At 41.1% G+C, this 17,032-nt stretch overlaps 1 protein-coding gene across 2 annotated transcripts in view; it reads right to left on the bottom strand.

Moving 5' to 3' along the window:
• cpxm2 (carboxypeptidase X (M14 family), member 2) overlaps positions 1–12,707 on the bottom strand; it is a 29,409-nt gene extending 16,702 nt beyond the window's left edge. Inside the window, exons 1-4 of one of the 2 annotated variants that reach the window (XM_079293684.1) lie at positions 11,880–12,707; positions 9,343–9,444; positions 4,955–5,064; positions 2,925–3,064 (exon numbers count right to left, since the gene is read on the bottom strand). In XM_079293684.1, the coding sequence (XP_079149810.1) occupies positions 2,925–3,064; positions 4,955–5,064; positions 9,343–9,444; positions 11,880–12,135 (608 nt within the window). In that variant the 5' untranslated portion in view covers positions 12,136–12,707. The remainder of the gene's footprint in view (positions 1–2,924; positions 3,065–4,954; positions 5,065–9,342; positions 9,445–11,879) is intronic. The other variant, XM_079293683.1, reaches the window with a different exon arrangement.
• Positions 12,708–17,032: the final 4,325 nt, after the last annotated feature.

Here is a 17,032-nt window from a genome sequence, read left to right as displayed (position 1 = left end):
TGTCACTCGAGGCTTTTATCGCTTAAAGTTTCGGAATGTGAGCGAAAGGAAAGTTTGTCATGTAGATGATCTTCATTTTAACTGGGTCGAGTTTTGGTTCTGAATTCTAGAATACTCTCAAGTCTGTAACGCTGCAGATGAAACTATACCAGCTGCCTGTTAGCTTAGCTTAGCACAAACACTGGAAGCAAGGGGAAACGGCTAGCCTGGCTTTGTCCAAATAATAATAATAAAAAACCTACCAGCACCTCTAAAGCTTCTATTTTTTTGACCTCACGATGAGGACGAGACAGCAATATCATCTAACTCTCGTCGAGAAAGCAAAGAAAAGTGCACTATTTTCCAAAAGTCGGACTGAGTTCTTTTAGTACCAACTTACGCCTTCAAGTTCAGTTTTCAAATTTGTAGTGATGATGAGGTTGAAGTGCATAAAACAAATGTAGATAGATATACTAAGTTACTAAACACACCATAGATTACTTTGCATGTTTTAGCCAATTTGCTATAATCATAACAGCTGTCCATTCTGAAAACCATGTTAGTGTGTTTTAGCCATTTTAGACTATTTCCCCTACCTTTCCAGGCATCCATTGGCTTCCATCAATTTCTGTACAATACGAAAATCTATTGGTCCACTCTTTAAACTTGTTTGAGACAGACCCAGTGTGCGCAGCATGTAGGTTGACAGTGACTCCCGTGCTTCTAGATAAAGACATCAGTGCTGAGCTGGTCCAGCTTGGCAAGAATTCCCAGTTCTGCTAATTAAAGCACTGCTTCAGACAGAACCGCAGACAGTTACATGCCCTACAGAGCTAATTGCGGGGGAAATTCTGTCTGAAGCTGGTGTGCTATGGCCTTGAAGGAAAATTACAAACACAGGCTGATAAAGTATCTCCCCATGCTCTCTAACTACACAGCAGTTTCCAAATGTCCGTGCTCACCCTTTCCAATTAAGAAGCACAAAGGCCAAAAGTTGTCAAATATTATGACAGCGCAAAGTCAGAGTACAGTAAGTAGATGGTCGGGAAAAAGGTGCACAGAAGCAGTTGTTGGTTTTCTTGGTGAATATAGGGCACTGGTTAAATGCAAATACTTTATTTAGTTCATCACTTTATTGTTGCCAATTCCTTTCATTGAAAGGTTTTACCAAGAGTGGTGCTGCTTTCTAAGAAGGCATATACCTATTTAAAAATGCTACCCCAAAGCCATTAACAAAATACAATTCAGGCCACAAGCCTCTACAATGAGGGACACTTTTCTGTATTGTTCCCCAAACACTACACTATACAATCAAACAAGATATTCCATATTTTCACTTTGCCTTATAAACAGTACTAAAATAACACACACTCTGGTACAGTAATTGAAGCCGTGGGGATGCGTAGTCGGGTTGTAATTTCAGAATAAATGTTTTTCTGAATGTTTGCATACTCAAAATGAGACCAAGCAGATTAATGTTGTGATGAGTTGAGGCAGCGGGAGGTGAGATTATACCCATCGCTTTGTATAAATTGCCATGGAGACTGGATGGTACTGTAGTTCATATCTTAATGAGCTTCACAGATACTGTGGGCAGCGCACAGCAGACTCATCTCATGTCTGTAAACACTTACTGTAAATATGATTCAAATGTATAGTTTAAAATGTGATCCCTACTTGTTGTATCGCTCTTTTTTCCCGGTCATTCGGAGTGTGGTGAACAAGCTCACGGTGCAGTAAAATCTTTTTTCTCCTGTGTTATTTTCCCAATGTAGTGACCTTTTAGCAGAGATGAAAGACTGAGGCTGTACTCAAATCAATCAAACTCATAAATCCTTAATCCCACAGTGAGGGGATCAGAAAAGACTTGTGAAAAGGGCAAACACCAGTGAAGGTTCAGCGCCATGTGGACAAAATCTTAAAGCTTGTTTTGTTTATATTTGCGAAGTCAAATAGTTGGGTTTACAGGAAAATCCAAGAGTCATTTAGAGTTCTGGAACAATTGTTGCTGTCTGTCGACTTCCAGTTTTCATTCCCCACGGTTATTTTGGACCGTTGTTTTGTTCCATCGGTAATTTGATTGTTGGCCCTTCACTGTGTTTAGAGTTATATTAGCCGTGCTAGCCACATGGAATCACTTTGGTTTAGACCAACATTATCTCAACAACTATTCAATGGATTGGCATGACATTTTGTACAGACATTATTGGACCACAGATGAAGAACCCTAATGGCTTTGGTGATCCCCTAATGTTTCCTCCAATGCGACCCTCTAGAGTGATTTGTGCTATTGAATGAAAAGTCTATCGGATAGATTGCCATCAAAATGTGGTAAGGAAATTCCTGTCCCATTAGTCTCAACTGTACTTTGTGTTTGGTGGAAATAACCAATTGTTAGCATGCTAAAATGCTACAGTAAGATGATGAACATGGTAAACAGTATTTATTTTTTAACGTTGGCATGTTAGCATCGTCATTGTGACCATTTTAGCACGCTGACGTCAGCATTTATCTCAGGCCTCACAGAGCTGCTAGCAGTTTTTGTATAAACGTCATGTTGCCAACCTGTGCTTAGAATGGACTGCTGATCTCAGATCAGTGATGTTGCAATGCAGAGTATTAAAGCAACATGCTTTTATACATATAATAGACATTTCTTCATCTTTTCCTCATATTTAATCTTTCTTTTCTTTGATCCTTCTCTTACATGGACAATAGCGATCTATATTAAATGTGCTGGATTATCACGCTATGTGAGAGGTTTCCTTTCTATGTACACAAACATGAATGTCCTCTCATGGTTTTAAACAACCTTCAAACAGACATCACCAGGATTTAAGGCAATTTAGAGAACATGGCATAATACCCATCCCTCACAAAATATCCTCATCCTCATCCTCGACCATCTGCAACTCTCCATGCGTGTCTGCTTGGTTCCTACTCACGACCAGAGGGAACTTCTGCCTTGTGTGATGACCCCCGTGAACTTTGTCAGCCTCCTGGCGTCCAGCTCGAGCCACTGCAGCGGGTCATCTCTCCCAGCGCACCAGGCCCCGTCATAGAGGTCATCTTCATAAAGGCCAGCCTGCAGGCCAGAAACAGCCGTGTGGGGCAGAATTTTATTCCAGATGTACATGTGGAAACACAAACACACAGTCCATGTTCGGTGCAACAGGCAAGGCAGGATCATACCTAATTGGAGTGAACAAAGGCAAAACAAAGCCTATGAAGTTTAGTCATGGGAATGAACACAGGACACATCTGTGAGTGTTGATGGATGGAACGTAAGGACACGTTCTCTTGACGGTTCAACGGCTGAAAATGTTAAACTAATAATGAATATAATGCCGCTCTCTCCATGAAGCCTGTAATGTATCAGTGGACACTGTGTGATGTGTGAACAGTGGCTCACAGGCTGTGTGGGTGCTGACAGGTCACATTGATCATATTTTCCATCCTAAAGTAACATTGTGGCATACTGCACTGTACGTACAGTACCATCACTGCCTCTGTATCATGACTGTGTGTCTGTTTGAAGTAAGCCGCTCCTAATTTACAAGGAGCAGCTATATATTCAAAGATCTGAACACAGATACATGTGACTAGACAAAATGAATCAAATTTACATATTCTCACCTCAAAGAGCAGTTTAAGGTTTATTATGTAAGTTCACCTTTGGAATTGGGGGTTAAGTCATTAACCAGTTACTGTATGTCCATAACCAAAGAAAATACAAAAGAAAACTAAACAATACCCGTCGTTTCATTTAAGTGCAGCGATGAGAAGTATGTTCCAGCCTTAAAAAGTAAGGGTTCAGCTGCTTTTGAATCAAATTCCTAAAGCAAAAATGCATGTCTAGATGTATTGCTCAATGATTTGTGAGATTTGCAAGTTAATTCGTCTGCAAAGGAGGATCTGTTTTATGTCCCGTTTGTCTGTCAAATAGCAAAATATCTAAAAAAATATATGTCTAAACGGATTAAAAGGAAATATGGAGATTGTCTGTCTGAGCATGGAACAAGTGATTACTTCTGGTGCCAATCCAGATCCAGGTGCAGACCCAGGACATATCATTACTTCTGAACATCTGTCACAAATCTCTTACAATTCTGTCTTGCTGCAGGATATGGATGCTTTCTCCAATTTTAGACGTTCAATTGTTCATGTTTTACTGTGTGTATAAATCTCCTTGTCAACTTTAAATTCATGACAGAACTCTTGGTGTCTGTAATCTAAACAGGCTGTAGCAGCTACAAAATAAATAAAGGAAATAAAGCAAGCTCATTGGCCACAGGCCCGATTCAACAGCCAACATCTGCTTTCTGTGTTGTTTCTCCTGATTTGCAGATAATTGTTCTGGACACTATCTCTGCCCCTCTATGATTCCTGACCGGCCCTCACATAGATGAAGGTACACACACACGCATGCGCACACACGCCAAACAACACATCCTTTGTTTTGTGGGTTTTCTAAAGCATATATGCCTTGTCTTGTGTTTAGATTAATTAAGAACATGTGTGTGTGTGTGTGTGTGTGTTTCATTCATTGATTGCAGCGCAGCCTGCAGAAGATGAGGCATGCTGCACACATGCTAATAACCTCAAAGGACATCTTGCACTAACAGGAAATACCTCTTCTCTCAAATGCCAATCCTTTCTGTTAGGTTTGGGGTTTGATGGCATATTACTTTCTCAGTTGATTAGCTTTTGGAGTATTAAATATCCATATTTTACTGAGCAAAAGCCAGTCAGCAGCCAACATCTTTCCATGGAGCTTAAGTGTGAACCTGAACTGATCCTGAAATGAAAATATGCTATCTCTGGATCATATTTCCTTTGTATAGCTGCTCAGTGGGGAAAAAAAATGGCGCTTCCATGTTGTCGTCCGAGGAATGGTGGGATTGCTCAGAGTACAATGCGAGCCCCCTTCTGCTAGGCTTTCCCAAACTACCAACACTTTACATTTCTGGCTTACCTGAATGTTAAGACGACCTCTGTGGGCTCCAAGGCCGTAGCGTTTCGTAGTTGAAGCATGAAGCTGGAAGTCATCAATCTTCAATGTCTCCAGTCCCATTGGAGGGCATTCTGGGTAACGAGAATAACAAATTGCCTTGAGATGGTAATGTTATGTATCACGATTTGCATTGCTCCGGGATCATTGCGTTCTGCTCCTCACCCCTTGGCTCAACAGTAATGAGCAATTTAGACTTTTGAACTGAAATGTGTGGCGCAAACAAGACAGCAGCTGAACTCTGTGTTGTGCTCTTTACAAAAAAAACATAAAGTAGTCAGCACAACACGCATTGTGAGCAATAAACAGTTTAACAGCTTGACACGTGTCAATCTTCATGGATGATTGATGATTGTATAGGCACATTTCCTTTTTTTTTTTTTGTACTGCACACCTTTCTCAGCATTTCTAACTGCACCCTGAATACATGATTAACTTGTCAAAAGGACTCAAGCAATATCACGAATGGTAGAAAATGGGAAATTGCAATGTTCAAAGGTGTTGGCAAAAAGATATGTAATTAGATCAGTGCCAGTCCTATTAGCAGAAATTGGATAAGCTGACAGACGGGTGAAAATCATAAGAAGTTGTGATCCTTCAAGACCTTTTGCACAACATAGTTCCCTTGGAGCACTCCAGCTATTTTAAATTGCTCTTCCGACAGACGGATACAAAAAAAGAAAAGAAATGAAAGTAGCAGAGGCGGATATATCCTGACTTTAAATTGCGTGGGTCAAGCTCAAAGAAAATGGATCCAAAATTCCCATAAAGCAACCCAATAATGCCTTTTTCACCCTTCCTGCCTGATACAATCCATGCCCTTGGTTTAAAATTGAAGCATTCTGTTTTCTGATGTCTCCAAGCCCAAACTGAAATAACCCTGATGACATCACCATGACCTCATCAGGGTTATTTGGGTTATTTTCCAAGACCTAAGATGGTACTAGACATTACTGTGCAGGTGTCCTCACAGTCCAAACCAAAGGATAGTAATCCAAGATGCATCGAGTCCCACAGTTCCTGTCTTTACTGGCACTGCAGACGACGGCAATTAGCAGTCATATATATGACTAATCATCTTGTAATCAACTCCTTGAGTGCGGCAATTATCCAGTCACACCCACTGATGCCACATCAACGGGTTGGCAGCCATGCAGGCCTTTATTTTATTTCAGAAAAATACAATCTTCAAAAGCTGCACATCACTTAAGAATGTTTTAATTTGCTGCTGGAGGGAGTTTGCAGTTCATTTGAACAAATGCCTGAACAAAAAGTGATTGCAGGAACTGAGTCGGTGTTCACAAAATAGAGCTCTTTGTGTGAGATTGGCTCATCTTTTACGCTACAATGAATGTGAACCAGCGAGCGCCAAATGGGCCGATAAAGCTTAATGTGCGAAATCCCCAATGCCCAATAGCTCTTTGGGTCACACCATGTGTTTCTGTTTGCAGATATCGACCCGGGATCACGGCGATAGAATTTCAGAGGGAGAATTTCTGACTGTTTTTACATGCAGCACATGTTGCACATGTTGCACATGTTGCTGTCATACGGCCAGGACTGCCTTCGCAAATGGACTCACAGAAGGGTAACAGGCACAAAGAAGACAAAACATTCTGTGGAGCTGGGCTCTTACAATATGTAAGCATGTGATTTTGGACATATTCTGAAGTTACGAATATCCGGTCTTTGATCCATAAAGGAAGCTGGCTTTGCATTGTATAGCTGTTTCAGCAGGCTGGTATGTCTGAGACACTGAAGACAGGCAATCACATGAACCAGGATTTAGAGAAGCAACCAAAATCCACACATGAGATCATTTATGCTTGGTGCATAAAGCAAACATAGCTTGAGAGCAAATTGATTCCTGCTGTAAAACTGAAGCATAAAAGTTTTTTAACAAGCCAGGGGTTAGACCAGTTAGCGTAGTATTCACAGTAACTCTATAGAGCAGGGGTCTCAAACTCAAAGCCCGCGGGCCGCCACGTCATTTTATGTGGCCCGCGAATCCGCCAGCAAAAAAAAAAAAAAGTTAAAAAAATATATTAATTAAAAGTTAGACTTGATAATAAAAATATCCCCGTAGTCGAAGTTATGAGATAGAAAGTTGAAGTTATGAGACACCTAAACACAGTCATAGAAGCAGCTCTTTGGCTGGTTACTGTACACTTGACATATAAATGTATTGTGAGTACATTGACTTTAAACGTGGCTTTAAAACACATGAAATACTTCATGTGGGATTCATTGTGCAAATGCACCCTTGAAAGGATTTTAAGCATTGAACACAGTTATTGTAGTAACTTGTGTTTGATATTTGTCTTTTATATTTTCTTTAACAGTTTGATCTTTGATAGAGTAATGTGGGTTTCTTAACCCTCAATTAAAATGATTTAAGTTATAAACAGAAATGTGCTTAAATATATTTTTACATTTATATAACTGCATGTACAATATTTTGTACACTTGAATAAACAATAATGAAAAGCAGAGACAGTTATTTACCAATATGTTGGGAGTAGTTACATTTACAATCCTCCTGGAATCAAACACACTGTAATACCACAGGCTCTCTGAAAGGAGCCAACATATTAGGGACATCCTGGCCCTCGAAGCAGCCCAAACGCTGAAGGTTAAAGTGACCCCTGTGGCCACAAATGACAATTGCAGGATAACAGCACATTGGATTTCTATGTTGCACCAAATCTTTTTTGCCGTATGCACACAGTGAGCAACTTCTATTTGAAAGACTCATTGGTCATCTTGGTACAATGTTCCGTTTACGTGTGTGAACCGGTCCATAAGTAAGAATGGACAATGCTTTTGTGATAAAAACTAAATTGAAATGCTCATCGGTGACATTCTACAAAATAGTGTACCAGTAGCAAGAGAAGAGTCAAAAAGCCAGCAAACTCACTGAGAGTTGTCAGTTATATGCTGGTATCCATCCAGAGTTTAAAAACATTCGCTAACATTAGCCGCAACATAAGCTAATAGTCAGGAGACCAAGTAAGGCCATGCAAGCAAACCTCCTTACATGACTGAGCAACAGTGCATTTTATTGATCATGAGCTCAGCTTTTAATTTGTAAGAAGATTGCGTTCTTTAAAAAGTTACATAATAGTCTCACTTTAAAAGAAAACCCTTTACTAACTCATTGTGACAGACTTTACTCATTGAAGGTCAACCCATGTCATTTTTGCTATTTAGCAGCACAGACTCTGCAGCTTGACTGTCAAGATGTGACAAACTGTGATATCTGAGTGGAAACATCTTGTTTCAACACATTACTGTCAGACTGATGGGAGTAACGAATGAGCCGTCGGACCATCTGTTGAATCAAACTCTGAAAGTCCTCGCTGGAACCCTGTTTTTTGAATTCCCTATTATTTTGCGATGTGTGGATGAGGCAGTCGCTGAGGTTCTTTTACACCTCCACCAATGGCCGAATAATTCAACATTTGGAAGCTAAACTATTTCTAAAACTGATGCAGCTCTTGATATATCGAAAGTGCATGATTTTTACATTTTACATAAATCAGCTGGAGATGCTGAAACAGATTTGGAAAACAGATTGGTGTTGAGTCAAGTTTCAGCCGTGGAAACATGATTTTGGGAGTCCGAGCCTTCCAGAGCTTGCCTGTTTGCTGTTCTTTGTGCCAGGCGTGTCCGCACGGAGTTCCCATTTTCCAACATGCAAGAATATCCAACTTTCTGCTCCTATTCCCAACTGCCAAATTAAAAAACGGCAGCCTTTCTGTCTGTCTCGGTACCTTAGCTTCAACAAAAACACATAAATTCACAGTTGACCAGCACAGCCTCTCTTAACCTCTGAGAATTTTTAAATACAGCTTCTCATTAAGCTAGAAATGTCTGACACTGTGTCAATAAGGCTAATAGGGTTAATATCACAACGTTCAGGGCTGTGGAAAGTCTGTGCTTTGCCCTAAATCACGCTCTTAGTCGAGCCAGCTTAATCTGTCATCTGACATGACAGGAAGGCTACAGGGGCATCCTGGCTTCAGTTTAGCAAATATATCGTGATCCATGGAAACCAAAACACAATTCTTCATAGGCAGAGAAGACGTCCATGTCTGTGCGGCTTGACTCCACTTCTGAGAGCAGCGTCGTATATATTGCCAGACTTTTTCTCTCTGAGGGAAAATATGCTCTCAGAAACACTCTTCCCTTTTCCAAAATATTTGTCATCTCTGAGAGAGTTTGTTTCTTTTCTCCCGTCCTAACGGCTCCTGTGAAAGCGAGGATATGATCCATGCACATTGGAGGGAAGACACATTATGAGGTCATGAATTTCCCATAACAAGCGAGCGTGTCAGCGGTTGTTCACTCACCCTCTTTTATCGAGTTGTATTGACCGTCCCCTTCTGAGATGCTGTTTGGGGTTTTCTGAGCACTCTTCTTGTTCTTGTCTGCCTTTTTGTTGGCTGTTTTCACTGAGGAAGGAAGGAAATGGCATTAATGCAGGAACAGAAATAAAAAAAATTCCATTTTCAAAAGGAGCTTGGAGAGGTCCAATCACCTTAAAAGCTGCTGATTTATTGTTGTTGACAGAGAGGGAGAAAGTGTTGACATAGAAGAAGAAAAAAAGGTTGGCTAGATTCAGTCCCACACATATGGATAGATCCAGGATTGGGATCTCAACCAAGATCATTTAAAAACATTTAACTCTTGTGCTCCTTACATTCAATTACAGTATGTCTCGCATGCACATTGGCCAAGCCGATGCTCATGAAAGATCTTTGCAGTGATTTGTAGAACTTAACTTCCTCAAGGTTCAAATCAGTCATGGCAGCAGCCTGTACAAGAGACAGGATGGAGGCAGGGAGTCATGGAGGCGTGTGCTTTTTATTTGAGTGTCAGGCTCAGGATAGGCCCCACATGATAGAGATCCTTCTCACATCTGAAAGTCTTTAGCCTCGTCTCATTCCGGGGATAGGTTGAATTCTCAGCTCCAGGCTGCATATGTTCAGCGCAACAGATATAAAAGGCTTTGAGATACGATCATTGAGATGTTGGTGAGGTACAGGCAATATTCAAGGCGACTTCAGGTTAATAGTAAATGTCTTTAAAAAAACGTTTAAGTACCTTTAAAGGTACTACTTAAGCAATGCATTGAAATATCCAAAACTTTAGAGTTTTAAATCATTCGTGACCATTGGTTAAAAACAAAATACGAAATTGAGATATCGTCTTATAAGTTCACTTTTGGAATGAATGAAAATATCTCGTGGTAAAGTTTTTAACTATAAATAACAGGAAGAAATTAAGGTTTTGGAGAAACATAATAAAATCTCCAATTTAGAGATTTGGTTTGTCAGACTGTATGGAACTTGGACCATTGAACACACCATTTAACACAAAAAGGTCTCAATGTTACTCTACAGGTTGAGAAAACATTTCTATATAATGTCAAGAATTAGTTGTATTATTAAGGTGAAACAAGGCAAGATAGTTTTTACCCAACAACAGCCTTTAACAAAATGTATCTAAAATGGAAGGTTCAAGAACCAGCAGCTCTCAAAAAGCTACTGTAAATGAACGTGTTATAATTATTTCTTTATTTCTTTATGTATGTATGTATGTATTTATTTATTATTTTGTATGTATTCATTCATTATTTTGTATGTATTTATTTGTTGATCTTATTTTTCATTGATTCATTTATGTTGCACTTCAGAGCAGCAGGAGGAGCTCTAAACACGGTCTCGACAGTTTATCACCTTTCAAAGCTGTCATGTTAATGTTAGCAAGCAGTTGCAATGAAAGCATTAATTAGTGCAGCTTTAAGTACAGTGTTTCAATGAATCGAGTCACTTTTACATTTCACTTCTTGACTTGAACACATCATGACAGTTTCTCTTATGATGCTGTGTGATCAGATAAAAAAATAAAACAGGCAACTCTCATCAAAGGAAAACAGTGATTTCACTGATTCCATATTGCTGCTCTAGTCCCACCTGCAGCAGGTATCCCTGCTGAGACATGTGGAGCCAGAAGCCTGAAACATGAGGTCACCGTCGACACACCTGCTCCATATCATCTGCCACCAACCAACCACAAGCCTTCACGCCTGTTGTTGTCCTCCAATCACCTGGCAGGATCTCAAACATACCTACAAACCTGCTACTGCATGTGCCAAGAGTCCCATCCAGAGTGCTTTTGGAAAAAATGTGGATATCGCATGTGTTCTGGCACCTACATGTAATGCAGCCGTGACCTCTGCCTTGGGTGAGGCTGTTAATCCTGCTGTTGTGTAGAAACGTGGCTCTGATCTGTGTGTATGAGGGAAGACTACCTGAGGAGACCATTCTTATTGTTGTTTTTTCTCACCATGTGAATTGAATGAAGCTGCTCCTCTGAAGTCTGGAGCGTGTTGATTGAGAAAACATAACTTTTAAATAAATATCAACCCTGATCTTTCAGCTTTAAAGTCAACTGGAAAGTTAAATTTCACTTTAAAAGCATCAGCTGATGCAAAAAAACAACAACAACGCAGAAGCAGGTGCTATTTTTTTTATGTAATTTGTGTTTTACTTTTTAGTTCCAAAGCATATCCTTACTATTTTTATACATGCAATTCTGTCATGTTTATTTCATTGAAAAAAAGTGTTAAAACCTGCCCGAAAAAGCTCCATCGGTTAGCCGTACACTGTCATCTGGTGACAACACTGACTCACAAGGTTAGTTCAAAAGTTTCATCAGAAGTTTCGTTTTTCTAACTGAACTCAACGGTCAGAATAATTACTTCACTAAAGCATTATTGCTGACTGGGTGCCCATGCCTCTGTTCATTTTGTGATGGACTTCTAGAGAAAGAAAAAAAGTTAGACTGCTAAGAAAAGCCAAAATTACTCAAGTTGTTCTTTTACCTGATTTTGCATCAGCGGTGGTTTTATCCGTCTGCCTGCCGCTGCCTGCCTTTCCCTTGGGCACTTTCTTGGTGGGGCTTTGGCTGGGCACAGGCTTCTCCAGTACTTGCACCTGGTTGTACTGCTCTCTTTTCAGCAGCTCCTGCATGTAGTAGTCCTCATCCTCACCGGCAGAGCCGTGGCTGAGGTCTGCGAGCCCCACGAGGAGTCCCAGCAGAGCCAGGGGGGTCAGGAGGCCGAGGCGCTGTCTTGTCATGACCCGGAGGGGGGGATTATCTCCAGCTGTGAGTCTAGATGCCGTCTCCAGAGGAGCCTGCTGCTGCTGCGGTCCTGCGTCCCATCAACTGCTCTCTTTCCTCTCCCTTCCCAGTCCAACGCGGAAAGTTCACAAAGTTCTCTGAGCGCTCCAAGTCACTGACGAAAGCAGCGGAGCCAGAGGGTCCATGGACGCCTTAGTCTGAGAAAAATGCAGTGAGGGAGGGCGAAGCCCAGCGAGCAGGAGATGAGGGAGAGGAGAGGGAGAGGCAGGGAGACAGACAGTACAGTTCTCTCCTTTAGATGCTGCCAGGTGACTCAAAAATAAACCTTTTTTCTTTCTGTCTTTCAGATTCAAACCAGTGCAGGCTGCTGACACATTGCAGAGTCATTTTATTGGTGTGGGTAGATGTGAAATGGGGATAGAAATCTCTCTGAGACATTCAGGGTCTGCTTTCATCTCCATCTCCTCCCACTCTGTCTAGGGAAGGCTTTAACTAGAGGAAAGTGTCTTCTTTCCTGTGGGTGGGAATCAACTCGGGGGTTTAAACTGCTCTTAACCAGTTTGCAAATCCGTGTCCAAAGAAAAAGCAGAGGCGCGTATCCTGATCCAGGCCGGGGTGTGTTTGAAGTCCAAGCTGGCAGAAAAAAAAAAGCACTCCCAAACAAACAGCAGCATCCATCCGTCTCAGACAGTAAGTCACACTGGATGTGCAGCTGTTTAGTTTAGTAAAAGTGCACTTATTGCGTTGACTGTCCCTTTACTGGGAAAGCTAATTAACTTGTTGCTCCTCTTCAAGCTGCCTCATTTTCTAAAGGCTGTTCTCGTCTCCGCCAAGTCCTGTTTGGACTCTGCAGTACCGGTAATTTACACCTTAACAAGCCGCTGGAACAGAACAGAAACAAATTCTCTGTGGAACGTCCAGTCCAACTGGATGCCCCGTGTGTCACACCTCATCTCGTCAGAGCTGTCTGTTCATCATGAAGCTCTGCTCTCCTTCCCTCTCTCTCTCTCTCTCACACACACACACACACACACACACGCACAAGCATGACTGCGGCAGCTGATTGAGCCTCACTTTCACAAGAAGACAATAACAAGCCTAAAGACCAACACACTCCTGATTGAAACCATATTTTTCCAGCTTGAAGAATTTATCGTTAAGATACATGAAGGTGTTATATTTGGCATTTAGGCAGCATTTGGAGTTATTTCTAAGCAGAGACTGAGTCTACCCTTGGGCTTAAAATATTTGGTCATAAGGAAAAGTGGGAGTCCACAAAATATTTGCACAGCTAATAAGTACAGCTCCTGACATTTAGTCAACCTGAGGCAAGGCACACTAAGGCAAAGATAATAATGCCTTAACAAGCCCGGTGCCCCGCGTGGATGCTGCCAAATTCAAATGCACTGCTTCATTGCATATTACTGATGTGGATAGACATCGAATACAGAGAACTCTGAATAGGTTGTATGGAAATCAGACTTTACACCTGAGACTGATAGCTTCTGAACGGTGCTGAAGGAGGCCCAGGCTGCAGGCTGAACAGGATCTGGAGTGGGTGGACAGCTTCGAGGGTGGAAGACTCTATGCTCGACTGGCAAAGTGTTTCGTCCAGCTAGGCAGGCATTCGCTGTTCGCCCACTCCTCATCCAGACAACACCCATCCTAAATCGCCTGGGTGGAAGAATGAGGGAGGAAACGGAAGGAGAAAAACACGGAAGGCAGCCAAGAGAGATGTGGCATTTTACCTCGAAGGCTTTAAAGAAAATATTCTGCCTCCCTGCACACGTTGAAACAACCGCAGCTCTCAGAGTGTCAGGTTCCTCCAAATGCATGACGACACCGTAGCTGTGTGTAGAGGCAGATCTACAGTACTTTACAGGAGACATTAATGTGCAATGTGATGGCATTGTAAAGGATTTCTAAACCTGTCTGTTCACCACCATTTAGAAATAGTAACGCGACAGATTTGACTGTGTGTGTTGTGGTTTAAGGACACCGACCACCATCGAGCACTGAATGGGTTCTCTTCATTTTTAAGTGCTATTTCACCAGGTTTTTAACTCTCATTCTCAAATTGTCCAATTTTGTCTTCCCATTAAAACAATCTAGCCATTATAGGGATCTCTAAAACAGTCTCAAAGATCTCAAAATGCTAATTACAATTTACATCCAATGACAACTTTCTGTGGCAATGCAGGAGGTAGGATGCCCTGTTAATGGCGAGTCGGACCACCAAATATGCCATGAATTATAGAGGGCAAGAATGTTGCTTGTTCTTGGTTTTATTGTATTTTAAAGCAAATTCTTGCAAATTAGTTTCAGCCAAGAATGTTCCTGCTCTTGCTTGTATTTTGTGTAATGTTCTTGCAATTTTGTTTTGATAAAAGCTCCATGAATTAATTACTGCTGTTGTTGTTAATGTGCCCTAAATAACTGCTTACAGCAAAGAGAAACCCTAAATATGGACGATATGTATCTTCCACTGGCTGCTAGAGTAATCTATGCCACTACACACATGGATTTTAAAGTGTAGTACTTATGCACGCTCAACATTCATTAAAGCGTGACATGTTTTCCTCAACTTGCTGCCTGAGACAGACATACTGTCTGCATTGAAATCCCTGCTACAGTCGGAAGTAAGCAGATCAAACAGCTACTAATCCGGCTGTGGAGGCAGGGATGTTGTGACAATAGCTGTCTTTCTCAGTGAAGAACACCAAATGTGGGAGAGTGATGGCTCCTGCCTCGCTCCATCATCTCTTATGGGGAGAAAATCCTCGTTAATTGGACGTGAGGGCCCAGAGTGACAGTGTGGAGGCTCAGTGGCAAATACCGCCCTGCTGCTGTTTTTGCACCTTGTAATTGATGGAAAAAGGGGACTCCTTTGAGACAGAGAATCTGAGGGTGGAAAGAATGATGTATGACGGTTTTGTACTGTTAAGCAGGACATGACAAGGCAAAGTGTTCCCCGACAAATGTGTTAGTGGCAATTGGAACTTGGAGTAAAAAACGCAAATGCACACGCTGACTGAACCATGCTTTTAAAATGTAATATGAATTAAAGTCAGCAATGTGCCCATAGCTGCTTCCAAATGTGGAGGTGGTTTTTTTTGCATTATTTTACGAGGGGAAACTGATTCATGTGGGCGATCTCACACATTCTGTACACACACAGACACAACTGTAAGCATGCAAACATCTCTTATGATCATCCATCAAACCTAACCTTGTGTGTGTCAAACTGGCTTGTAGCCAAAATGTCTCATAGTTTCAGATTTTTATTGAGGACGACAGGGACAAAGCCGCCTTGTCTTAATTTTTTGTTTAAATATCCACCGAAATGTAATGCGACACATTTATGGATCCAAAAGGTTGCATATTACAACCTTGAACTCACTACTTTACATCATGTGCATTTCATTATGGATGAATCTCAAACCTTGGCATCCCTGATATGAACTCAAGTCTTGGTTCATTTTAAACTGAAAGACAGACATGCTGAATTTCCCCACAGTGATGACATTGATGCTGTCAGTGTTTGGGTTTCCTGTTGGTGCTACTTTAACTTTAATGATACAGACAAGGAACGCGTGAGGCCAGTTCCACTGTTCTTCCGAAACTTTTCGAGGGTTGAAAGGTCACATCAGGAAACTAAATATATATCTGAATAATTCTAGTTGTAATCACTTTCAAACTTGGCTCAGTTCTTCCTGTGAACATTTCTGATCACAGAAGAAAGTAAAAGGGATGGCGTTGGATCCAAGCAGTACTTCTCCTGTGTCCATGGAAACCGTGTGAAATGTGGCAATGGTCAATTTGCTGGACCGGCACACAGGGCAGCCAGGTGGGGATATTTATATTACGGTGTCTGTCTAGTGCTCAAGCAGATTTCAGATGTTTTGAAGCAGGTTTCGGTTGATCCAGTTTCATTGGATGTTTTTATGGCGACATTTTATACTTGAGCCCTGATTAGTAGCACAGTGAGATGCTTTTCTTTCTTCTGTTTTTGTAATGACTACATACAGAATCAAAGCAGAGTCAAACCTGATATTTTGGGAAATTACAGTGATATGTGAGCATTTCTACTCGAGAGAAAAAAACTAAAAAGTACAGCCAATGACAACTGTATGGATGAATGCATGGTTATTCAAAGAGTCCTTTTCAGGCTCAGGCTTGTGCAAAATGATGCACGATAGCGTAAGAAGAGATGAATATGGAAGCCATGTTGCCCTTACAGGATGGGAACCTTACACTTATACTCACATATTTTACAAATTAAAGCTGCTTTAATCAATATTTGTACATTAAAAAGGTACCAAATGACTATATGTATGCAAAAGAGGTCACTTGTAGTGCTGAACCAAAATGATGGAGAGCAAAACAGAACAAAAAGCAGACGGAACAATTAACTTGCATGTCCGGATGGCCAAAACCAAGACTCCAACTGAGTGCTAATGCTGCTACATATCTGCAGGGTGCATTAATAAGCTACAGTTTGCAAACAAGTTTGCTATGTCAACTTAAAAGGGTGATAATACAGAATGATAGTGTTGTTTCTACAGCTTGTTTCCACTGCCTCTTATTGGCCAAAGTGAAGACAAACTGGCTTCAAGCCAATAATCTGTAAAAGTAAATGTTTTCACCAGTATGTGAATAATAGCTTGTCATCATGCACAGTAAGCTGTTTATACAGGTCAGTTGGGACAAAAAGTACTTGGACATCTGTATTTTACACTGGCTATAACATAGTTTTATAGTTTTCTACTTTCTGCATTGGCTCTGTCCAGTTATAGCAATACTTTACCATCCCTGCAGAAACTATTTCATCTGTCATCGTCCTTCAAGTTTGTTCAATATATTGTCAATTTATTCATGTTTGCGGTTTGGGGG

The sequence above is a fragment of the Melanostigma gelatinosum genome, assembly GCF_949748355.1.
Source record: "Melanostigma gelatinosum genome assembly, chromosome: 21".
Lineage (NCBI taxonomy): Eukaryota > Metazoa > Chordata > Actinopteri > Perciformes > Zoarcidae > Melanostigma > Melanostigma gelatinosum.
Note: the sequence above shows the minus strand (reverse complement) of the source record. Positions and strands in the feature narration are given on the sequence as shown.